At 33.3% G+C, this 27,303-nt stretch overlaps 2 protein-coding genes across 2 annotated transcripts; one reads left to right on the top strand and one right to left on the bottom strand.

Moving 5' to 3' along the window:
- The first annotated feature begins 460 nt into the window (after positions 1–460).
- On the top strand, positions 461–3,893 carry LOC102802279 (monocarboxylate transporter 12-like). Its single transcript, XM_085504589.1, has 2 exons — positions 461–764; positions 3,814–3,893. The coding sequence occupies exons 1-2, from the start codon at positions 461–463 to the stop codon at positions 3,891–3,893; spliced, it is 384 nt and encodes a 127-aa protein (XP_085360715.1).
- A 214-nt stretch (positions 3,894–4,107) lies between these two features.
- LOC100370966 (meiotic recombination protein REC8 homolog) lies at positions 4,108–25,348 on the bottom strand. Its single transcript, XM_078011216.2, has 17 exons — positions 25,296–25,348; positions 24,607–24,675; positions 23,753–23,889; positions 23,164–23,254; positions 22,453–22,588; positions 22,260–22,341; positions 21,860–21,945; positions 21,090–21,211; positions 20,475–20,811; positions 18,970–19,140; positions 11,910–11,973; positions 11,163–11,332; positions 8,712–8,826; positions 8,471–8,546; positions 7,720–7,902; positions 7,022–7,128; positions 4,108–4,190 (listed from the first exon to the last, which is right to left on the bottom strand). The coding sequence occupies exons 1-17, from the start codon at positions 25,346–25,348 to the stop codon at positions 4,108–4,110; spliced, it is 2,082 nt and encodes a 693-aa protein (XP_077867342.2).
- Between the last annotated feature and the right edge of the window lie 1,955 nt (positions 25,349–27,303).

The following is a 27,303-nucleotide window of genomic DNA, read 5'->3' as shown; positions in this document are numbered from 1 at the left end:
ATTATGTTTTCTGGTGCCGCGGTTGGCATGTTATGCATCCCGCCTCTCCATCAGATTGTTATTACAATATATGGATGGCGAAGTGCTTTGTTCATTGTTGCCGGTGTTAATGCCCATATATGTTTATTTGGTACAATATTACGCCCATTACAATTGTCAACAGAAAATGTAGAAGTAAGCAATTCAAATGAAGTGGAAGCAGTTCAAACCAATGATGCAAAACAAGTCATAAAAAGGAATAGTCAGGCTGAACAACAGATCCCTGAAGAAACTGGCCTATGTAACATATTAACAAGTGTGAAGAATACCCTTCATTTAAGTCTCTTTGTTTCAAACCCACAATTTACTATAATCTGCATTGTTTGAAGGGTTAGGAACGAGTGCTGTAGTTTCACACTTTGTTTCAATGGCTGTTTTCATTGGTATTCAGAAGCTTGAAGCAACATTTCTATTAACAATAATGGGTATCTCGGGTGTGATAGAACGCATCAGTCATGGGTGGCTTGTTGACTGTGGTCATATATCTGCAATTCGTTTGTATGGCATAGCTTTAACTGGAACTGCTGTGTTCATGTTCGTTTTAGTGGATATGTATAACTTATTAGCTATATTGTCTACATTTTATGGCTTACATTTGGGTATCTTTCAAGTTCTGGTTCCAGTCGCTTTACGAGAATGTGTGGGAGTGGATAATCTGCACATTGCATTTGGATGGGACTACTTCAGCATGAGCATAGGATTCCTTGTAGGACCAACATTTGTAGGTAAGTCATTGGTTTCATGCATATTTTACAAAAATATACTGCAACTTGATATGTTTTGATTGCATGACATTATTATGACACTGGACTAGATAGATAAAGTACTCCAAATTGATGTTAAATATTGTAACATACTAGTTCTGTCGCTAGTCAATGTTAAAGGCAATTCTGTCGACCTATACCTTATAGTGCTGTACTTGGTTCTCGTCTATATATATATCCCCAAATGACACTGCTTCTATTTATCGTCATGGATTTGTTGTTATAGTTGGTTTGATTATGAGCATCACATCGTCTACATTGCAATTAAAATAGAAATAGTTTTATGATTCACAAATGTTGTAATGCTTGATTTTTTTCTCCAATGCGTCTTAAAATGAAATGTATGATAATATACTCAGATCAAATTTGCTAGTATTCACTATTGTGTTATTATTTAGTAGACTTTTTGGCTTAGCTTTTCCATTGTTGTTTTTCAATATGTGCCACGTATCTGTTATAATTGTGAAGATTACTTGCCCTGATCTGTGGTCGTTATCACTGCTTATTACACCACACACCAGTGACGTAACTGAACGTATTATTAAGTACGGTATTTCTTGTAATTGTTAGTAATTGTATTGCATTCCATTGATGAATTAAGGTATTGATCAGATACAATTGTTTTGTTTGTAGAACTTAATGCTTATCGTATACACTGACATTGTCAATTAGTTAATTTGTTTCTGTTGAAAAGTTGGTTGTTCGACATAACTGGAAATTATCTTGTTCCTTTCCTAACTATTGGGATAGTAATAATGAGTAGTGGTATTATTATCGCCCTATCCTCAAATATCCAAGCATGCTTAACAAAACAACAAGAACCCACTGACACTCAAGATAGCTGGGATATGCAAATGAAGTACTTCCAGGCAAATACCAAGCGCGGGATATTTATTTATTGAATACAGCATAATTGTGACATTACACTGGGATTTGAATATTATCATGTACCTAACAAAATTATGCAAATTGATATTGGGAATCTTGCAGTTAAGTTTGCAATGTATTCTTACCATACTTGTCTATTTCATCAGACTCTGTTTTGTCTTGAATTAAATATAATTTTGTATTTTTCCCAATAAGCAAGAGTGTAACTAAAATTATGAGTTACTGGTTCAGGACGTCTGACATCAGGTACAACTTAGCATATAATTGGTTAGAACCTATCGTCTCAATTAGCTATGTCTACTTCATGTTTGTTGTCACAGTCTCCATTATTCTATATTACGGATTGTTTTCGAGGTGCACCAAACATTGATACTTACTCAGTTCTGATTGCAATACCGTGTAAAATATCAGTTTCTTGTTATATTGAGAGTAAAATTCACCTTATTTTTCATTGTAAAGAAATGTCGCACAAGAACTCTCAGTAATAAACGTTTGTTTTATGAGATGACCTGAATCTGTGCCATTGAATCATAATGCTGGGTAGTGCCTGCTAAACTGATCATTATTTAATAATTTTCAGCTTATTGTCAAAGGTAGATTACCAATTCACGCTTGTCACATTGAATATTTTTTTAAATAAATAAACAAGTTTGATTTAAATCTGATTTTCTTAAGACATGCAAATTAAATTAGCAATACACATTGTTTCCAATTGTAAAAAGCGGCAGTCGTTGCTGATAAACATTGATTTTCCCACAATCCAATGCGCTCTTCTAATGGCAATCACATAGTGAACTATGAGTGGAAAAATAAAATTGCATTATCTGGGAAGAGTTTTAAAACAAACAGCAATGATAAAATAGTGTCAGCACTGGAATTTATTTGGAAACAAATTTGTTCTATTATCTGAACAATATAAAAGTTCTCTCGCTGACAGTTTTACATCTAGCGCTGATCCAATTGTTCAATGATTCAACAGTAAACACAAAAGTTTGGTGGCTGCTATGTAGCTTAAGTAGGCACCAGTTCAAGTGCTGCCAACGAGCAATAAATTGAAATATATACTACAATTTTATGCATATATAATTTCATGCAACTATGGTTTTGTGCATATAATCACAAGCTACTATAAATAGAATTACATGAACAAATTCTGTAAATTTTTTATTAAGTCTGAAAATAGAATTTAAAATACAACAATGAATATTTGAATTTAAAGCTTACTTTTTGCTGCTATATTTAATTAAAGCACTGCATTAATGCTTGATAAAGCATTTTGTCAGTTTTGATGACAGCAGACATACTTTTTAAATATTCAAAACGTTAATGCATTTCAAAACAAAATCATTCTAATTTTATTGTTGCCATGGTTACACAAAACAGGAACAAGCATTAGATGTCAACAATTGGGTAACACTTGCAATTTTTGAATTTGAACAACCAATCAGATTATTATCATTATGATCACATTTTATTAAATTTACTACAAAACATAATGAGATTACACAGGAAAATGTTACGTGAATGACCAATTTAATTTAACAATTGCAGCATTGAAAATATTCAGTTCAAACGGCGAAAATATTTATATTGTATTATAAAGAAATTCATATGAAATGGAATAAATGGAAAATAGTAATATCACTTTGAAATATATTCAAAAATTAATTATAAAAGTCATCATAAAATAGAAACAGGTATAAAAGCCCATTCAATAAAAGTTAATTAATATTTGTGTTATTAAAAACATACAAATGCAAGTATATAATATTAAATACATAACTTTAATTTGTTTCTGACCCAAAATTTAGTACATTGATAACATTAATAAATATTTGGGTTTTTGAAAGCATACAAATGTATGTTCAAAAATAATATTAAATGCATAAATCCATAATTTTGAATTATGTCTGGCTCAAAATTTAGTACATTGATAATATAATAATAAATATTTGTGTTATTAAAAAACAAAATATTAAATACATATAAATTCATAGCCCTAAATTCTCCCTAACCAAAATTAAGTTTAATACTTTCATTTCATATTTTCAATTATGATAGCCAATATTGTACTTGAATTATTTATATTAATAATAATGAATTATGTTATAATACTTTATAGGTCCTATTGTATCACAGCCATCAAGTGTTTTCTATTTTGGGGTTCCACATAATTCATATCAAAATATAGTCTCAGGATAAGAGTTTTTTGACTTTAAAATACTGGAATTATATTACAGTACGGTAGTCATAATCTCCTGTGATAAATTGTAACAAGTATGATTATACTAATTATAATAAACATTAAGCAAAACAGAGATTAAATTAGCTAATTTTCTTTCTCTTTAAAACAATATGCAAATTTTCTCCAAAAAGACATAATGAGCAAAAAATTGGGTTGACAGTAGTGAATAATTTAGAAATTTGGGCCTCTTCTGATGTAGATTGGGCCATAGCTTATTTCTTGATCCAGTGACATGTGACCAGTTGCAGCACAGTCTATAATACAATCAAGGTCAAAATTATTAAAATAAAATTATTGCAAATAGTGTTTCAAATTGTGTTAATAAGATCTGACTTCAGAAAAAACACTTTTGTTTTTAAGGTAGAGATGCAGGTTTGTGGGCACTTGGGAGTGAATTTTTTTTTTTTGCTTTTTATTATCCAAACAGTGTTGGCTAAATACTGTTAAAATTTTGTAGAATTCTGAATAGTGGAACATACTCAAAAAACGATTTTAAAATATAGATAACAGGTGCAAACATTCTATCTTTTGAATGCTTAGCAAGATTTAACAAGGCTGTACATAAATAATAAAAAAGAAACATGGTAAAAAAAGAAATGACGGGATCTCCATAATATGCACTGTATTTAACTTTTAACAAAACGATCAGTCATTTTAATTATGAGCATTAGTAAACTTCTTACTGAGTGAATTGCTATGCAAATTAGCAATTATCTCAGCTTCTTTTTAGTGCACATCCCAGAACTTTTAAAAATCAAAGAAAGCTTAGAAAGAACTCCCGTGTGCTGAGAGTATTGAAGACACATTAAAAATTAATTCAAAATTACTTGTACTTGAGATATTGATGGAATAGCTGTAAACTAATTATGTAAATCAGGTAACTGATATGAACAGATTTAAGTGTAAAACTAATAAGGTCTGCACAATGTACCAAGTTTCATTGAAATGTGATTAGAACCCAAAAAATATTAATTATTATGCTAATTAGAGAGATAATATGAACAGATTTTAACCCAAAATTAATCAGGCTGTCTATTGTCCTAGAGCATTTATGTATCAAGTTTTATTCAAATGTGATGATCAATACTTGAGATATCAGTATTAATTAATTATGTTAATTAAGTGATTAAGAAGCATACATATTTACCAAAAGCTAAAATGGTGTATAGTCCTAGGTTCATTGAAATGTGATGGGTACTCTTTAAAAGTTTCATTGAAATCCAATGAGTGGTTTGTAGACATCAGTGCAACAGCCATAGAACAGCAAAAAATTAACTAATTATGCAAATTGGGTAATTAATAGGCACAATTATTTATTCCAAAATTAATCAGGTCTCTGCATAGTCCTAGAAAATGCCGCAAGTCTCATTGAAATGTGATGATTAGTACTTGAGATATCAGGTGAAAAGCTTAAAATTAGCTAATTATGCTAATAAGATGATTAATATGCACAAATATTTACCTAAAAACTAATTAGGTCTCTGCACAGTCCTCAAGTAACTATGTACCAAGTTTCATTGAAATGTGATCATTACTACTCGAAATATCAAAAGCTGAAAATTAATTAATTATGCAAATTAGGTAATTAATATGTACTGATATTACCCTAAACACTACCAGGTCTGTGCAGTGTCATATGACATCTATGTACCAAGTTTTATTGAAATGTTATGATTAGTACTTGAGATATCAGTGAAAAAGCCAAAAATTGATTAATGATTATGTAAATTAGGATTAGGTAATTAATAATATTAACAGATTTTTACCCAAATTTAATCAAATCTGCGCATTAGTTCAGAGCATCCATGTGCCAAGTTTCATTGAAATCCAATGAGTGGTTCTTCAAAAATCAGTGGAACAGTCATAGAACAACTTAAAATCAGTTAATTATCATGCAAATTAGGTAATTAATATTTATAGATTTTTACCCAAAACTAATCAAATTTGCGTATTGGTTCAGAGCATCCCTGTGCCAAGTTTCATCAAAATCCAATGAGTGGTTCTTCAGATATCAGTGGAACAGTCTTGGAACAGCTAAAAATCAGCTAATTATCATGCAAATTAGGTAATTAATATTCATAGATTTTTACCAAAACCTAATCAACTCTGCGCATTATCCCAGAGCATCTATGTACCAAGTTTCACCAAAATTTGATTAGTGGTTCTTGAGATAACGGTGGAACAAAAAAAGTGACATACATACATACATACAGACAGACATACAGACATACAGGCAGGGTAACTGCAAAGACTCCCTTTTGTGCTTCGCACACGGGAGTCAAAAATAGCTCCTAGACACTTTGACCTTTTGTTTTGAAATTTTCACAAATGATTGACAATGTGTTTATCTTCAAAACACCATCGGGACATTGTTTTTGGTTGAACAGTGTTACAACAATTGTACAGACAACTAGCCAGGGTGTTAATTTATGCATAAACTTGAAGTAGTGAAATTTGAGCTGCTGCCCTGCAAAATTGACAACTGGTAGACAGTTTTCAAGACGGCGCTTTCTTCATAGAAAACATATGTACCCATAAACCAATTTTGACAGGAAACAGAAGCATGGTTTAGAAGCTAATTTTTTTAAAATCACTTTTGACCAAAAAGGCACATTTTTGTGCATATTTCAAACTAGAGTGTCTATAAAAAAAAAATATTAACAAAATTTTAAAATTCATACAATAAGTTTTCCGAAAATATATAGTTTTGTGGACAAGGGAGATCATCTTGGTTTCCTAATTAACTAATTAAAATACCTGTCAGGTAAACTGCATCTCTACCTTAATTCCGTTTACTATGACAACTGTGGAGTATGAAAAGCATGATTCATATATTTAAAAACAAATGATTGAAATATTAAAAGTTCCCTGTGAGCAAATTGTAGTACGAATTGACCATACTGATAATTTCTCTCAAATATCAAATACGTAAATCAAATCATATCTGCTCGCTAACTAGTTGATCAACCCCTAGCTAATCTACTAACAAATTTCCTACTAAAATATAAATATTAATCAATCACTTATACAGACATGCAATCTAAACCAGTATAACACATATGGGGTACCAGTATAAAGTACTTACCCAAACAAGCAGAAAACATTAAGGCAGCAATGTTTCTTTTTGTGGTTAAAGGGACCAATTCTTCAAATGTAGTAGTTGGATTATCAATAGTTAAAATCCCTATTTTTCTATATATTTGAAAAATAAATAAATTTATCAAGGATGTGCTCCATTAGTAATGCAAACTCCCATTACACATAAGGGGTTATTTGCGGTCAAGTGATTAAAGTCATATTTTAATGATTCAGGAAACAGCACATGCAATTTTTGATACAGCATCAAAATCATTCTACTTATAGAAGTAGACAATCTGTGCTCTCTGAAAACATGCATTTATTAGTCATTTGCTTTCATGATGTATTGATGAGAATATTCAAATCACAGTTTTCAAATACTGGCATTGTTAGTGTATGTTAAATTGCCAAAGTATGTTTGCGATGTGTTTAAAAAAACACTATTACTGTACACGACATGATTATTTTGATAAAATAATTTACAACAATTGGGAGTGCAAATACAGTCAACTATTTCCATGTTTCCACTAAATTGGTTGTACAGTGAGTGCTAACATGTTTTAGGAGTAAATATATCATGCTTGTGTTTTTGCTCACACAAACACGACTTTGACATGCATTAGAAATATCACATTTTGTTTTTGTTGAAATTCAAAAATCCCCACAAACTAACCATCTAAAATGCAAATTAGCCTATATAGTTACCTAATGATATCAGTATGATGCATTGTGGGTACCATCTTCTTCTCATCTTCTGATTCAGTGCTTTCTATAATTGTAGGGTATTCCAATGGTACATCTAGATGCAGAGGCTCTGTCTCACCCAATATCATTTCTTCTAAGGGTTGTACTACTGTCTCTTCTATTTTCTCCAAACCAGTACCAGGTCTAAGTAAACAAAAAATTAAATAAAATACATAAATCCTTCAAGAATACTATTGACAAAAATCATAGAACAGAAACTTCTTCAGTTATGTCTAATTGATAGAATATTTGATAAAATGAAAAGATTGCATCAACAGTTGCACATGGATGTGTTGATATATATAGGATGAACTTTAACGAAAAAAAAAACACTGCATCAATTGTTCTGTGAATAATTAAATAGTCTTGAAAGACATGTGTATATTAGCTAGCCACTACTAAACTGTGATTTGTGACTTAAGTTAATGTTGAATTTTATTGAATTTAAGGTTTTTTAACCACATACATTTTAATTAAACTGTAACTAAATAGCATTCCTATATAGGATTTTATTTTAATTAATGTAATTAAATCATAATTAAACTAAAATTTATTTCGAAATGTGATTATAAGTTTAAAGGGTGGCAGTCGTCGTGTCGCGTCCTGTTCGATATGAGACTCATAGCCACGTATACAACGCGTGTAAAACACATTGTTTGTTTACATGAAATTCGAACACGCGCTTGCACATTACAGCTAAATAAATGCATACCTGCTGGACATTTCAAGTTGAAAACTTGTTGTTGTTGATGATGATCTTTTTGATTCTGAAAGCTGACGACTGGTGTCTATTGACAATGAAACAGAACACTTATTACTTAAAATGCTAAAATACTGAATAACACAGAATGTTTGAAGCAGAAAAAATAAATACCATATTCCAGGCATATGTCAACTTTGACAATAAAGCATATATTTGGAGCACATCATTGCCATGGTGACACTCATCTTACCAATTATAGATGATGGTGTTTCATCTAATCCGAGATGACTTTTTTCAAATTCTCGTTCTCTCATTTCTTCAATAGAAGCTTCTGTTATATCATGTCGTCGCTTTCTGCCAAATGTCTACAAGAACAAAAGTTAATCAATGAACCATAATATTAGTTTGGTACACCGAACAGCAGATTACATTGTATAAAACCACAAAAACAACTTCCACACAAATATCACCATATAAACACACTTGGTTATTAAAAGCAAATATGATGTTTCTGTTTAAGGTAGAAGCCTAGTCATGATTTTTGACAAAATTGGTCATAAATCACATAACAATGTTCATTAGTTTATTATGTACGATCATGAAGCTATTGTCTCATGGTACAATGAAATAGCATTATTTTGTGTGTTACAGTTATGCTTTTTGAGAAATGCGTCCTAATATTTCTTGAAAATTGCTATTTTTAGAACAATTCCATAGAACACAATGTTAAAGAAAAATTGCATTTTTTGACACTTTATAAAACCCAGATACAAAAAGTACTCCATCATTAACAATATATGATTTTTTTGAGCCTATGTCACCAGGCTAGATTTTGAGATATTGCGTAATATCTCTGCCATAGGAGCCTATGGTAAAAGTGTTATAATAGTGTCAAAATGGCCGCTTTCCACTAAAGCACAATCATCTAATTCTCGAAAAAAAGGCTGGTGATCCCCAACTTTTTTTAGGTCAATATCCTTATATTGGCTTGGAGTACAATTTATTGCAAAATGAATAAATTTTGGGTTTTTTAATTTATAAGTAGGCTTCTACCTTAAGGCAGTTTGCAATGGATTCAAATTTTGCACTACTAAGCCTGCACTGCTGGAACTTGTACATATACTCAGAGGGAAGGAAACTATTATAACCTTTGAAATTCACTGATTTAGATGTCAGTTACTTTTGAAATGTTTTAAAAATATTGGAATTCATATCAAAAATAATATATGACTTTTCCAATCTCATGTCACTAACTTAAGTAAAATTATATTTCAAGATTAAGAAATAATTTTACCATGGAAACCTGTGAAAAATGCAAATTTTTTTCGCTTTCCATGACACGTTAAATTCTTATTTTTCCTGCATTTTTTAGTTCATTTTCAGTATCATAATAGCATTAATGCACAATAAATCATTTCTTGATATGACTGTAAATGAAATTTCTTGAAAATTGCTATTTTTAGAACAATTCCATAGAACACAATGTTAAAGAAAAATTGCATTTTTTGACACTTTATAAAACCCAGATACAAAAAGTACTCCATCATTAACAATATATGATTTTTTCAGCCTATGTCACCAGGCTAGATTTTGAGATATTGCGTAATATCTCTGCCATAGGAGCCTATGGTAAAAGTGTTATAATAGTGTCAAAATGGCCACTTTCCACTAAAGTACAATCATCTAATTCTCGAAAAAAAGGCTGGTGATCCCCAACTTTTTTTAGGTCAATATCCTTATATTGGCTTGGAGTACAATTTATTGCAAAATGAATAAATTTTGGGTTTTTTAATTTATAAGTAGGCTTCTACCTTAAGGCAGTTTGCAATGGATTCAAATTTTGCACTACTAAGCCTGCACTGCTGGAACTTGTACATATACTCAGAGGGAAGGAAACTATTATAACCTTTGAAATTCACTGATTTAGATGTCAGTTATTTTTGAAATGTTTTAAAAATATTGGAATTCATATCAAAAATAATATATGACTTTTCCAATCTCATGTCACTAACTTAAGTAAAATTATATTTCAAGATTATTAAGAAATAATTTTACCATGGAAACCTGTGAAAAATGCAAATTTTTTTCGCTTTCCATGACACGCTGAATTCTTATTTTTCCTGCATTTTTTAGTTCATTTTCAGTATCATAATGGCATTAATGCACAATAAATCATTTCTTGATATGACAATAAATGAAATTGCATTTAGTTTCATTTCTCCAATGTTGTTAGCAAGTAATTAGTCAAATCACAGGAGATCAACATGCATTCTGGAAAATACAACCTTACATAGAAAACTTTATTAAAAATATTTGAGATTAAGAAGAGTAAAAAAAAAAAAAAACTGCATTATCTCCTCCCACAAATATTGGAATTACCCCCCATAATTAGAAATACTGGCATTACCCCCCCCCCCCCATAATTAGGAATACTGCCCCCCCCCCCCCATAATTAGAAACACTGGCATCACCCCCCTGAATAATTTGAAATACTGGCATAATCCCCTGAATATTTAAAAATACTGGCATAAGTCACCTCATCCTCATATTTATTTTTGTCATAATTTTGAAAAAAGTTCAGCTACATGAACAACTAAATTTAATGACAATTTCAGAAAAAGAATAAAAAGCCACCCGGATGCATCAGGTTTAAAAATTAAATTCACCAGGAACATTTTTTGATATATCTATGCCCCAATACCTTAGAAACACTATCCCTACTGTCAAGTTCACTCTCTTCTGTCCTTGGTGGAGAGATTCTTGGATGGAGATAAGCAACAGACCAAATTGCCCGTTCTTCATCTGTTGAATAATCTACCTCCTCTGTTGCTGTGTTCCTAGCCCAGCACTTTGTAAGTGACGGATGCAGCCCTGAAACAAAAATATTGTGACAAAACTTTTAAATACAGTGATGGTAATACATCCCCAGTTGGGCGTTATTGGAATAAATGATCATTAAAAGTAATAAATCAAATAATCTGCTTATTGTCTGATCTAAAGTTTATGGTAATGCATATACATAGTCTCCTATATAACAAAGTACACAAGTAGAGGGCGCTATTCACAAAAATACCAAATCCACAAGCGGTGTCAACTTTAAGTCACTTGGTATAATTTCATATATACTGCTTGTATAGTTCTTTGATAATTAGTGGCTAATTGACTGTTCAAATAAGCTTCTCTAATGTTGTAGTAGAGGTGGATACAGCTTCATCTGAAGATCTCTATAAGCATATCATTATAATATTAAAGCAATCTAGCAAACCAAAAATATTCACTAAAATTAAAGACAACATCACAAAAATGAACAAATCAAACGAAGGCGATGTAAAAACCATCCCTGTAAATATATAATAAGTCAAAAATATAAAGCTGATGCTGACAATAGGCCATCAGCAAAAAGAATAGCTGTACATTCTAAATGATATTTTAAGTAGAAAAAATGTACCTTTTCTTCCAGGTCTTTCAAATAATTCCTTAAGAGTTGGAAATTTCGTAACCTGCGGCAATATCTAGAAGATACAATAGGTGGTTGTATAAAAGTTGGTGATTGGCCACACAAATTCAAAGTATATAGTAATGATCACATTTTACTAAATATCAACAGGTGGTTTTATAGAAGGTAGTGATTGGTCACACTAGTTCACACTATATAGTAATGATCACATTGTACTAAATATCAACAGGTGGTTGTATAGAAGGTTGTGATTGGTCACACTAGTTCACAATATATTGTAATGTTCACATTGTACTAAATATCAACAGGTGGTTTTATAGAAGTAGTGATTGGTCATACTAGTTCACACTATATAGTAATGATCACATTGTACTAAATATCAACAGGTGGTTGTATAGAAGGTTGTGATTGGTCACACTAGTTCACACTATATAGTAATGATCACATTGTACTAAATATCAACAGGTGTTTTTATAGAAGTAGTGATTGGTCACACTAGTTCACACTATATAGTAATGCTCACATTGTACTAAATATCAACAGGTGGTTGTATAGAAGGTTGTGATTGGTCACACTAGTTCACACTATATAGTAATGATCACATTGTACTAAATATCAACAGGTGGTTGTATAGAAAGTTGTGATTGGTCACACTAGTTCACACTATATAGTAATGCTCACATTGTACTAAATATCAACAGGTGGTTGTATAGAAGGTTGTGATTGGTCACACTAGTTCACACTATATAGTAATGATCACATTGTACTAAATATCAACAGGTGGTTGTATAGAAGGTTGTGATTGGTCACACTAGTTCACACTATATAGTAATGATCACATTGTACTAAATATCAACAGGTGGTTGTATAGAAGGTTGTGATTGGTCACACTAGTTCACACTATATAGTAATGCTCACATTGTACTAAATATCAACAGGTGGTTGTATAGAAGGTTGTGATTGGTCACACTAGTTCACAATATATTGTAATGTTCACATTGTACTAAATATCAACAGGTGGTTTTATAGAAGTAGTGATTGGTCACACTAGTTCACACTATACAGGAATGTTCTCATTGTACTAAATATCAGCAGGTGGTTTTATAGAAGGTAGTGATTGGTCACACTAGTTCACACTATATAGTAATGATCACATTGTACTAAATATCAACAGTTGGTTGTATAGAAGGTGGTGATTGGTCACACTAGTTCACACTATACAGTAATGTTCACATTGTACTAAATATCAACAGGTGGTTGTATAGAAGGTGATGATTGGTCACACTAGTTCACACTATATAGCAATGCTCACATTGTACTAAATATCAACAGGTAGTTTTATAGAAGTAGTGATTGGTCACACTAGTTCACACTATGTAGTAATGATCACATTGTACTAAATATCAACAGGTGGTTTTATAGAAGTAGTGATTGGTCATACTAATTCACACTATATAGTAATGATCACATTGTACTAAATATCAACAGGTGGTTGTATAGAAGGTGGTGATTGGTCACACTAGTTCACACTACAGTAATGTTCACATTGTACTAAATATCAACAGGTGGTTGTATAGAAGGTGGTGATTGGTCGCACTAGTTCACACTATATAGCAATGCTCACATTATACTAAATTTCAACAGGTGGTTGTATAGAAGGTTGTGATTGGTCACACTAGTTCACACTATATAGTAATGATCACATTGTACTAAATATCAACAGGTGGTTTTATAGAAAGGTAGTGATTGGTCACACTAGTTCACACTATACAGTAATGATCACATTGTACTAAATATCAACAGGTGGTTTATAGAAAGGTGGTGATTGGTCATACTAGTTCACACTATATAGTAATGATCACATTGTACTAAATATCAACAGGTGGTTTTATAGAAAGGTGGTGATTGGTCATACTAGTTCACACTATATAGTAATGATCACATTGTACTAAATATCAACAAATGGTTGTATAGAAGGTGGTGATTGATCACACTAGTTCACACTATATAGTAATGATCACATTGTACTAAATATCAACAGGTGGTTGTATAGAAGTTGTGATTGGTCACACTAGTTCACACTATATAGTAATGATCACATTGTACTAAATATCAACAGGTGGTTGTATAGAAGGTAGTGATTGGTCACACTAGTTCACACTATATAGTAATGATCACATTGTACTAAATATCAACAGGTGGTTGTATAGAAAGTTGTGATTGGTCACACTAGTTCACACTATATAGTAATGCTCACATTGTACTAAATATCAACAGGTGGTTGTATAGAAGGTTGTGATTGGTCACACTAGTTCACACTATATAGTAATGATCACATTGTACTAAATATCAACAGGTGGTTGTATAGAAGGTTGTGATTGGTCACACTAGTTCACACTATATAGTAATGATCACATTGTACTAAATATCAACAGGTGGTTGTATAGAAGGTTGTGATTGGTCACACTAGTTCACACTATATAGTAATGCTCACATTGTACTAAATATCAACAGGTGGTTGTATAGAAGGTTGTGATTGGTCACACTAGTTCACAATATATTGTAATGTTCACATTGTACTAAATATCAACAGGTGGTTTTATAGAAGTAGTGATTGGTCACACTAGTTCACACTATACAGGAATGTTCACATTGTACTAAATATCAGCAGGTGGTTTTATAGAAGGTAGTGATTGTCACACTAGTTCACACTATATAGTAATGATCACATTGTACTAAATATCAACAGGTGGTTGTATAGAAGGTGGTGATTGGTCACACTAGTTCACACTATACAGTAATGTTCACATTGTACTAAATATCAACAGGTGGTTGTATAGAAGGTGATGATTGGTCACACTAGTTCACACTATATAGCAATGCTCACATTGTACTAAATATCAACAGGTGGTTTTATAGAAGTAGTGATTGGTCACACTAGTTCACACTATGTAGTAATGATCACATTGTACTAAATATCAACAGGTGGTTTTATAGAAGTAGTGATTGGTCATACTAATTCACACTATATAGTAATGATCACATTGTACTAAATATCAACAGGTGGTTGTATAGAAGGTGGTGATTGGTCGCACTAGTTCACACTATATAGCAATGCTCACATTGTACTAAATTTCAACAGGTGGTTTTATAGAAGTAGTGATTGGTCACACTAGTTCACACTATACAGTAATGATCACATTGTACTAAATATCAACAGGTGGTTTTATAGAAAGGTGGTGATTGGTCATACTAGTTCACACTATATAGTAATGATCACATTGTACTAAATATCAACAGGTGGTTTTATAGAAAGGTGGTGATTGGTCATACTAGTTCACACTATATAGTAATGATCACATTGTACTAAATATCAACAAATGGTTGTATAGAAGGTGGTGATTGGTCACACTAGTTCACACTATATAGTAATGATCACATTGTACTAAATATCAACAGGTGGTTGTATAGAAGTTGTGATTGGTCACACTAGTTCACACTATATAGTAATGATCACATTGTACTAAATATCAACAGGTGGTTGTATAGAAGGTAGTGATTGGTCACACTAGTTCACACTATATAGTAATGATCACATTGTACTAAATATCAACAGGTGGTTGTATAGAAGTAGTGATTGGTCACACTAGTTCACACTATATAGTAATGATCACATTGTACTAAATATCAACAGGTGGTTTTATAGAAGTAGTGATTGGTCATACTAGTTCACACTATATAGTAATGATCACATTGTACTAAATATCAACAGGTGGTTGTATAGAAGGTGGTGATTGGTCACACTAGTTCACACTACAGTAATGTTCACATTGTACTAAATATCAACAGGTGGTTGTATAGAAAGTGGTGATTGGTCACACTAGTTCATACTATATAGCAATGCTCACATTGTACTAAATATCAACAGGTGATTTTATAGAAGTAGTGATTGGTCACACTAGTTCACACTATATAGTAATGATCACATTGTACTAAATATCAACAGGTGGTTTTATAGAAAGGTGGTGATTGGTCATACTAGTTCACACTATATAGTAATGATCACATTGTACTAAATATCAACAGGTGGTTGTATAGAAGTAGTGATTGGTCATACTAGTTCACACTATACAGTAATGATCACATTGTACTAAATATCAACAAGTGGTTGTATAGAAGTTGTGATTGGTCACACTAGTTCACACTATACTGTAATGATCACATTGTACTAAATATCAACAAGTGGTTTTATAGAAAGGTGGTGATTGGTCATACTAGTTCACACTATAGTAATGATCACATTGTACTAAATATCAACAGGTGGTTGTATAGAAGTAGTGATTGGTCACACTAGTTCACACTATACAGTAATGATCACATTGTACTAAATATCAACAGGTGGTTTTATAGAAAGGTGGTGATTGGTCATACTAGTTCACACTATATAGTAATGATCACATTGTACTAAATATCAACAAATGGTTGTATAGAAGGTGGTGATTGGTCACACTAGTTCACACTATACAGCAATGTTCACATTGTACTAAATATCAACAGGTGATTGTATAGAAGGTAGTGATTGGTCACACTAGTTCACACTATATAGTAATGATCACATTGTACTAAATATCAACAGGTGGTTGTATAGAAGTAGTGATTGGTCATACTAGTTCACACTATACAGTAATGATCACATTGTACTAAATATCAACAAGTGGTTGTATAGAAGTTGTGATTGGTCACACTAGTTCACACTATATAGTAATGATCACATTGTACTAAATATCAACAGGTGGTTGTATAGAAGTAGTGATTGGTCACACTAGTTCACACTATATAGTAATGATCACATTGTACTAAATATCAACAGGTGGTTTTATAGAAGTAGTGATTGGTCATACTAGTTCACACTATATAGTAATGATCACATTGTACTAAATATCAACAGGTGGTTGTATAGAAGGTGGTGATTGGTCACACTAGTTCACACTACAGTAATGTTCACATTGTACTAAATATCAACAGGTGGTTGTATAGAAAGTGGTGATTGGTCACACTAGTTCATACTATATAGCAATGCTCACATTGTACTAAATATCAACAGGTGATTTTATAGAAGTAGTGATTGGTCACACTAGTTCACACTATATAGTAATGATCACATTGTACTAAATATCAACAGGTGGTTTTATAGAAAGGTGGTGATTGGTCATACTAGTTCACACTATATAGTAATGATCACATTGTACTAAATATCAACAGGTGGTTGTATAGAAGTAGTGATTGGTCATACTAGTTCACACTATACAGTAATGATCACATTGTACTAAATATCAACAAGTGGTTGTATAGAAGTTGTGATTGGTCACACTAGTTCACACTATACTGTAATGATCACATTGTACTAAATATCAACAAGTGGTTTTATAGAAAGGTGGTGATTGGTCATACTAGTTCACACTATAGTAATGATCACATTGTACTAAATATCAACAGGTGGTTGTATAGAAGTAGTGATTGGTCACACTAGTTCACACTATACAGTAATGATCACATTGTACTAAATATCAACAGGTGGTTTTATAGAAAGGTGGTGATTGGTCATACTAGTTCACACTATATAGTAATGATCACATTGTACTAAATATCAACAAATGGTTGTATAGAAGGTGGTGATTGGTCACACTAGTTCACACTATACAGCAATGTTCACATTGTACTAAATATCAACAGGTGATTGTATAGAAGGTAGTGATTGGTCACACTAGTTCACACTATATAGTAATGATCACATTGTACTAAATATCAACAGGTGGTTGTATAGAAGTAGTGATTGGTCATACTAGTTCACACTATATAGTAATGCTCACATTGTACTAAATATCAACAGGTGGTTTTATAGAAAGGTGGTGATTGGTCTCACTAGTTCACACTATATAGTAATGATCACATTGTACTAAATATCAACAAGTGGTTTTATAGAAGTAGTGATTGGTCACACTAGTTCACACTATACAGTAATGTTCACATTATACTAAATATCAACAGGTGGTTTTATAGAAAGGTGGTGATTGGTCTCACTAGTTCACACTATATAGTAATGATCACATTGTATTAAATATCAACAGGTGGTTGTATAGAAGTAGTGATTGGTCATACTAGTTCACACTATATAGTAATACTCACATTGTACTAAATATCAACAGGTGGTTGTATAGAAGTAGTGATTGGTCACACTAGTTCACACTATATAGTAATGATCACATTGTACTAAATATCAACAGGTGGTTGTATAGAAGGTAGTGATTGGTCACACTAGTTCACACTATATAGTAATGATCACATTGTACTAAATATCAACAGGTGGTTGTATAGAAGTAGTGATTGGTCACACTAGTTCACACTATATAGTAATGATCACATTGTACTAAATATCAACAGGTGGTTGTATAGAAGTAGTGATTGGTCACACTAGTTCACACTATATAGTAATGATCACATTGTACTAAATATCAACAGGTGGTTGTATAGAAGGTAGTGATTGGTCACACTAGTTCACACTATATAGTAATGATCACATTGTACTAAATATCAACAGGTGGTTGTATAGAAGTAGTGATTGGTCACACTAGTTCACACTATATAGTAATGATCACATTGTACTAAATATCAACAGGTGGTTGTATAGAAGTAGTGATTGGTCACACTAGTTCACACTATATAGTAATGATCACATTGTACTAAATATCAACAGGTGGTGGTATAGAAGATAGTGATTGGTCACACTAGTTCACACTATACAGTAATGGTCACATTGTACTAAATATCAACAGGTGGTTTTATAGAAAGGTGGTGATTGGTCTCACTAGTTCACACTATATAGTAATGATCACATTGTACTAAATATCAACAGGTGGTTTTATAGAAAGGTGGTGATTGGTCTCACTAGTTCACACTATGATAGTGGTCACACTAAATATTGTAACAGTATTTTCTGAAAGACGGCTGGAATTATTAATGAATTATTCTAACACATTTTATTATGCCTCACCAGTTCAGTACATAGGTCCTTGGACTCCGTGAAATTTTTCTTCAGGTCCTCTCGGGACAATTTGATGCTGGCATCAGCAAATACAAGTCGACGAGCTTTCTTTTTTCGATGAGGGAGTTCTTTACGCTCATCTTCTTCAATTGGAGACAATTCCAATAAATGAAGCTTTCTCTGAGGGTGAAAATGTAATCTTAGGTTATCTCCCAATATCACTTGCATTTCTCCATAGTGTAACATGCAAATATTTTATTCATTGTATCCAAAAACTTGTTTGTTTTTTTAATCTTTGAAGCCAGGATTAAACTTAATTAAATTAAATTTCATTGAACAAATTCAAGCCCATTTTGGAGTATATTTTAAAACAAGACAAAACAGATTGGAATTAATGTATACATTCTGTATACATTTTTAGCTTGATGAGGGGAGAGATGTAGGTATGGGAGAAGGAATTATCTTTGGTAGGGTTTCTCAGATCATAATTGAATTTTGAACGTTTCTTTTGTAAAGAATTTGAGAGACTGGGTGCAATCATCTGTTGTTACCTAATGTTGCAGTTTAGGCAAATGTTGTTTTAATACCAGACGCAATCTTGTGAAAGAAAACTGAAGATGAATTCATGCAAGAAAAATTATCTGCTGTGATGTTTTAAGTTATGGGCAGCAAGTTGACAAACTGGTTGTGAATTAGATGGTAACTTGGGATCTGACTAAGCATTCAGCATTTCAAACTTGCTGGCACCGGCTAGTGGTCACGCCCACTCCAAATGAATCTATATTGCAGCTTGAAACATACAATACTCTCGATTTGCGGAATTCAAACAAATGATTTAATTTTAACCATTTGAATTCAGTGAGATTAAAAGTAATTATGTTCACCCAAGTTGATGTTGATAAAACATAATACAGTGACCACTCGTTAAGTCGTGGGTGTTGGGATTTAGGTAGAAAACACAACTTATCAAGGATAGACAGACTGGATAACTTTGGCCTAGATTTGGGGATTTTTAAAACTGCTATCAGTTTTGTAGAGCTCTATCAAAGCAATACTAATCATTATATGCATATTGACATGAGTTGACACCATAATCCAATCTGCAGACGCATTTTGCACCCCAGTAATTGATGTTGGGCAATGGATGTTAAATGCTGATGACATCAATGTGGTTTGAAAAACACTGGCACTGATTATCCCACACCTACTCTTTAACTACAAATAAAATTCATGATGAAATAAATCATTAGCTATTTTCTTTTAAAACTATTGCTAAAGGAAAAAACAACAGAATTTTTTGGAAGCCATCAAATCACTCGTGACTTAGACAAAATACAACATTAGCGAGGGATCACTGTAAATCGCAGGCAGAATGCATAACAACCTACTGGCACTGTCAAGTCTAGAAAAAGTCTACTGATTATTCAAATCACAAGTTGTCATCCAAAACAAAAGTCACTTTTCAGACTTGCTGTAACAATAATATACTAGTCTATAAGTAATTTCAAATGTACCTTTCTTGCTGTAGTTCCTGAGGGTGTAACAAAGTCATGTCGACCATCGTCGGCCAATTCTGGTGATTTAGTCTGCAGTTGAACCAAATCTTGATCTACCGCAGATGGTCTTTCTGGTGACTCTCCAGATGAGATACCAGACACATCTTTGGGTCTTGTATCCAGTTTCTTTCCCTCTTCTTCTATAGTTTCATCAACTGATTGTTTTTTTCTATCACTTGCTTCTACCTTGGTGTCTTTCTTCCTTCTCTTACGGACTGCGTCTTCCAGTATTGGTGATAATTTCAATAATCCGGTATCTGGATCTATTAACCACATGCTTTGCTCCTGAGGGGTACTACAAAGTGTTCCAAGGTAAATTTAGTGAACAATATAAAACAACCGCATTAAACAGAAAATACAACATATGATTTGACTTTCAGCGATAAGGGATTGTGCTTATTACATATGCGTTAAATTTTATGGAATTGCCAGTTGCCAGAGTTCACATAGTAATCTTGTGTAAACAATGTTTTTACACCCATTTCACATGTTGCATGGAACCCTTATCAAGCATGGAACAGCACGACAATCTTGACATTTTAATTAAAAGCATGTATAAATTTGGCAGCTCACCTGGCTGGTAAGACTGGCTGATCTCTTATCTCCTCTAGATGGCGAGCTGGAGATGTTATACCAGAAATGTCCTGCATCATCATTTCACCAATGTCACCCATGGGTGGCAGATCATCCCCAAACTGGAAAGAAAATTACGACGATAACATTATTATTCAAATGTAATCTGATTTAAATAGATATTTCTGCCTGCCTGCCTAAATCACATGCCTCAGATCTGGCATGTTTTATTCAGTTGAAATATGATTCATTTGTTCAAACAATGTATTCTATAACTGTTGTATACATAAACAAAAAACAAAATGGCTGTTTGTCAGCCATCTTTGATCTGATCACAAAACGAATTGTCATGGACATATATCTTAAAATATGTCCAAAGCATGTCCAAGATACCACAAAATGGCTGCCAGTAGGTCATCTTTGATCAATTCACTAAACCACTGCATGTGCATTTGTCAGACTAAAGTACTAAATAAGTATATGCAATGGATGATTATTTGATTCAGGCAGTTCTGAAACATGACTCCGAATGGGTGGAGAACGAAATATAAGTCCCCATTTTCGGGCAGGCACTAATAAATGTGAGGTAGCATCTCATGTTTGTTTTCTGTTGATTGCATGAAGTCTCGCAAATTCCTTTAAAATTCAACTGTGACCTGAGACCAAAGATTATTCTTTCCTCAATATCTACATTTCTCTCCTCATCAAATATGATAATTTCATGCACAAACACAAATCAGTTTCCATTGATTATTTAGCCAAAGATTTACCTGAACAATTTGTGCACCTTCCACAATGTGATCCTCTTTCAAGCTGATCTCAGACCGAGTTCGAACAGTGTGAGGACTACCTAATGCTGAACAAAATATACAAAATATTACTTGTACTCTGAGATATTTGTTGTATTATAATTCAGCAACAACTTATAGTTTTGACTAAGCAGAAGGCAAAAATTTGGATATTACTCTTCTTTCTATTACTACCAATTTCCGCATGGTAATCTCTTAAAAAAGCAAAAAAATGAATGAAAAATATTAGTAGCAAAAATGTTAGCGCTGGTCCATCTACTCAGACAAAATAACGTGGTTGAAATATAGAGCAAGAATGATAACTGCCGATACTTCTGAGACTTGCTGTAAATATTTCAGTTAATAAGAATTGAACAGCTACCTGCTAGCATTTGATCCTGTGGACTTGATAAATCAGAACTTGATATTCTTAGCCTTGGAGGTGGACTCGTTAACATAGGTTCCTAGTATAATATTATAACAGAGGTGTTAGCTTGCAGTTGAATTTTTGAATTCTTGGATTGGAGTGGCATAAATAGATACTAGTAGCATAGGAACAACAATAACATACTGACCACAAGTGGTATGGAGTATGGATCCAGTACCATTGTTATAAAATCTCCCCTCAATGATGGTATAACACCAAAGTCGGGATCCACAGCGGATTCTTGTAGCGATATAGGATCAGGTAAAGTGCAGAAATCTACAGATCTGAATTGAATATAGTCATAGTGTGTAAAATTATATATTATACAACTACACACCAGTCAGAGTTGCAATAAAGCTTGAAATTCAAAGGGGGGGGGACATCAAATACAACAGCCTTGGTGCCTAAGGAGTTTGTCGTAGTGTGATTAGAAGAAGGCAGAATCTCTGTAAGAATTTGATATGCTAAGACAATTTTATCAAATTTTGTCTTAAAAATTGGGTGCCCTCGAAGAAACTCTGATGATAAAGCCTTGTTGCAAAATTATAGCAATTATTATCCAATTGTCAAAGATGAAAAATAATAAGTTAATCAGATAAATCAATTCATACTTCTATCTTCTATATGTAGCAGATGAAGGCTTACAGTGGATCAGTATAAGCTGGCTGTACCAGAATATCATTCCTGGACGAGCAATATGTATGGTACTTATTATTCTATCAACAAGTTAGTTTGATGGATGGCAGCTTAGCATGGAATGGTGGAAATGCTTGGAATTTGTTGCTCTGTAAGTGGTGGATGTGAGATTAACAGTATTATAGGCAGCATAATTCCATGTATGCCGTGAGAGGAACTTTACCTTACATGTGATGGCAGATCAATAAAGGCAGTGTCAGCAGGGGGCAAGTTCTGAGTTTGATGAAACTTGTCATACAGGCGTTGAACATCACCTAAAGAAAAATAAATAAAAATCATTTTTATCTTACAACTAGACAAACTTTTAATAATTGCAGTGAAGCAGTAGCCAATATTTAAGTGGCTAAAATGCAAATGTGAAACTCACAATGATGGCCATATTTATCTAAAAGAGATACTCAATTGATGCTGATTTGCCGAGGAAGTTTCTGCTCAGGATCATATCATATTCTGCTGTTGCATATTTCTGTAACAATTATAGTAGCAGAGAATTGTTGAGAATCTTCCTATGCAAAACCATATTTTTTGTCCATCATTTGCATGTATTGGTATATGGGTTATACAACCATGGACAAAACAGTGTGTTCAACCCATGTAATACATAAGCTATCACTACTGTATTCATGCTTTGTAATTTACCGCTATCTCCCATCATGATACACACACACGACAAATGTTTCTAGTGTGAGCAAGCACAAGAAACAGTCAAAGCTAATCTGTGCTCCTTTCCATGGCACATCAAATATACATACCAATAAGATAAGCACAGTGTTGTTGGTGTACACAAACCACTCCATACATCAACTGTGATGATAAGTATAATGAAAATCGAGGCATGTTTCTTTTTTCTTTTGATGGCTGCACGTTAATTACTTTGACAATATCGGTACTGAAAAACAATTATATATATATTATATGAGGTTACTAAGAGGATACTGCAAAGTATACATGAAGACAGTACATCGGGAATATTGACCAACACGTTGAGGAAGTCGATGCATCTGCATACTGTCTGAGTGCATACTTTGCAGTATCCTCGTAATACCCTTATTATTATACATCTTTTCTTCCTATGAATACACCATGGGAATGCCGAAATCCAAAAAGTTTAGAACAGATTTAGCGAACTTCTTTGTGTGGAGTCCGGTCAAACCGTGGAGGCAACTATGTTTGTTTTTATTATTAGAGAACGCTTACATGCGTAATCATTCCATATTTGGAATTCGTGTTTCCTTATATGGTAGAATGAAAATACCCAGTGCAAGACCGCAAAATTACGGCATGTCGTAATTATGGCGTTACAGTGACAGATGTAAAATAATGAATATTATTGAAAGCAAAAGCGAATATTATTGAAACAGATTGCACATTTATGACACGGTCACAATCACTCTCTGTTAACACATCACCAGTGTCAACAAATCAAAACAATTTTAAATAATTTTAATAAATTTCTGAATAAAAATCATAAACATTTTCAAAAATAACAGTTTTATGATTTTGTTCAGTTATACTTGTAAGCATATGTAGCACTAAATTATTATTTCAAACCAGAGTCCAATTTTTCTCAAATATAAAATCCAATTAATCTCATGTATTTTTTTACCATGTTCTTCTAATGTTCACTTTACTGTAGTCTTTTCTATGGAGCTTTGCTGCCTTTGTTGCTGCAAGCCTACAAAAAAAACAGGTATTAAATTCAGTGGATTTGTTAACTTTTTAAAGTAGAAAGTTATGCCCATCCGTAACCAAAGTTCTACAAAAGACCCCATAATTTGAAAATCATCTTTTATTTGTATGTTTTTCTTGTTCGACCACAGATAATGCATTGAATTGTTATATCAAATAAAATAAAATACGTTGATTCTATTCATCTTGATAGATCCTAGTATCGTCTGTACACGTCACAGATCACACAACCAAACCAGACTGATTCTATTATATATCGAGTATTTTCCATATTCCTCCATTCAAAAATTGTCAAGACATATTTTGTCATCATTCATGAGTTAGATCCTTATTGTGACACATTGCGTTCCATTTGTCCATTTGTACGAGATCTCGTTCTATATTCAGTCACACACATGTAATACGAAATGCACGTGTATCGTAATAGCTAGCCCTGGGTACAGTCCTATACGTTGGCTTCCTTCCACTGATCATTCGGCCCAGTCCTGAGAAGTCGTAGAACCGCCTGTGTGTAGAACGTGTAAGAGGCCATCCTACAGGACTCGGCGCTACGTAATAGTAAATCAGTACACAGTCACTAGTAACAAGACTTCCTACATAACTTACCAAACAACTCCGAACTTCCCTCTCCGTTCCAAAATGTCGTATGAATAAAACATTTCAGCATCAGCAAGTTACTAGACTGAGAAATCAAAGGAAATCATGAAGCTGCTTGTGTTTATTTTACACGTATGTGAAAACCCAATGTAGTTCAAGAACGAAAGCAATGTCGTAGAAATTAGAATACACGGGTCTCAAGTTTATCAACGATCAACGATCTGTTATGTCACCCCTTTTGGTTTACATACTTGATACATTTTACGTTCTTCCAGGTGAAGTTACTCTTCTTTATGTTCTAACATTTCGTAAGGCGAGGAACTAGCCCAATACAATCGCACTTGGGACACAGAGTAAAAACAATAGGCCAAGTTGCCAAACATGAATGTATGGGGGTCTTGTGAATCAAAGCCACCATCTATCCTATTTTTACAACTACGTAGTTCAATACTGATACTTGGTCTTACCTGTTACGATAAGTATAATTCATAAACGGCGAAGAAAAAAATCAGCGCCGACGAAGTGTTGAATCCCAGATATGTTGTAAGCAACCGGTACGCGGAGCGTAACTTATCAATCAAATATGCAAATTAAGGACGCGTTTTCAAACTTCTCACCAATGACAGACAATCTTACAAAACGTTCGAAATGGCGACCAATCCCCGACAACTTCTCTACTTGTAGAGCTTTTTCTTCGCGGGAAAAATTTCCCGCGGTTTGGACAGTCTGTATCGTCAGATCGCCCAACTGATATGGTTGTGGTGACGTGCTGGTTTGAACGCCGATGGGAATGGCGACGAAATATCTGAATTACGGCTGATAACATTGTAATTACATGGGATAGATTACATTTGCGGTGTACTGGGTAAAAACGCATACAATACTCATCAGTCGCAATCTTGTCTTGCCCCTCCATGATACGATTAATATAATAGTCGTGTGATGGCGCACTTCCACATCACAAGTTTACGAAATTTAAATGTAGGCTTCTCGTATTCAGAGCAAAGGGTAACATTATTTGCTTGAGCACTTTTGACAATGGTACCACAAATGAGATAAACAAACATCATTGCCTATCAATAATCATGACTAATGTTTTTTAATGTAACTTGTAAGAACAAGCAATTTGAATCGCAATTATTTTTCACTCGTCGCAAGGTTTCGTAATCCCTTCTCTCCACTAAATATGGAGGCACTTGACTGGCAAATTATACCTTGAATTTTAAAAAAACAAAAACATGATGAATGTACAAAAGTAAAAACAGAAATCTTGGGCATGTTATCCTTGCAAAACCAAATAGTCAATATCATCCTGAAAAAAAAACACATCCATCTTGTCTCTCTGAGTTTATAATGGTCAACCTCTAAATTCAGGCCATGCTTTGTTTGTGAAAGTGTATGTATTAATTTACACAAATAAATATTGGCTGTACCATACTTTTTGATCCAACTGTTTTCAAGTGATCCTTGGGCATACCCTGGGGGTATGACACATTACTTTCCTTATGTGTTACCGTTGTAGTGCACTTTATTACTTTTGTTGTTCAGCATCACACGGTTAAAGGGCGGTGGTCGTCGCGTCACGCATGTGCGACATTTGTGTTGCTAAACATTGATTTCTCCACAACCCAATGCGCTCTTCTAATGACAATCACAAATATGAGGTTTGACCTGGCGCAACTTGCACTGATTACCGCCGGTGACCTTTGATGCCTTCCAATCACCTAAAAATACCCAATTAAGGCTTGGTAACGTTTCACTTTGTACTTGTTGATTTGCACAAATTTGCCCAAAAAAAATAATTTTCTCACAGTGAAAGATGGAGAGAACCGCTGTCACCTACTCTAGTGACACCCTTTGTGTTAGCTTAGAACGCAGTCTGACAGAGTAAAACCCTGGAAGATACTTTACACCAGCCCTCCATGTCTAGATACTCTCCATTCTATACACACTGGGAAAGAATGTTTTTTATGGAAACTTATAAAACATGATATACCCATAGAGACCCTCACATTAA

Source organism: Saccoglossus kowalevskii, chromosome 10 (assembly GCF_978046115.1).
Source record: "Saccoglossus kowalevskii chromosome 10, keSacKowa6.1, whole genome shotgun sequence".
NCBI lineage: Eukaryota > Metazoa > Hemichordata > Enteropneusta > Harrimaniidae > Saccoglossus > Saccoglossus kowalevskii.
The sequence above is the reverse complement of the archived record's forward strand: the minus strand, read 5'-3'. Positions and strand labels throughout refer to the sequence as shown.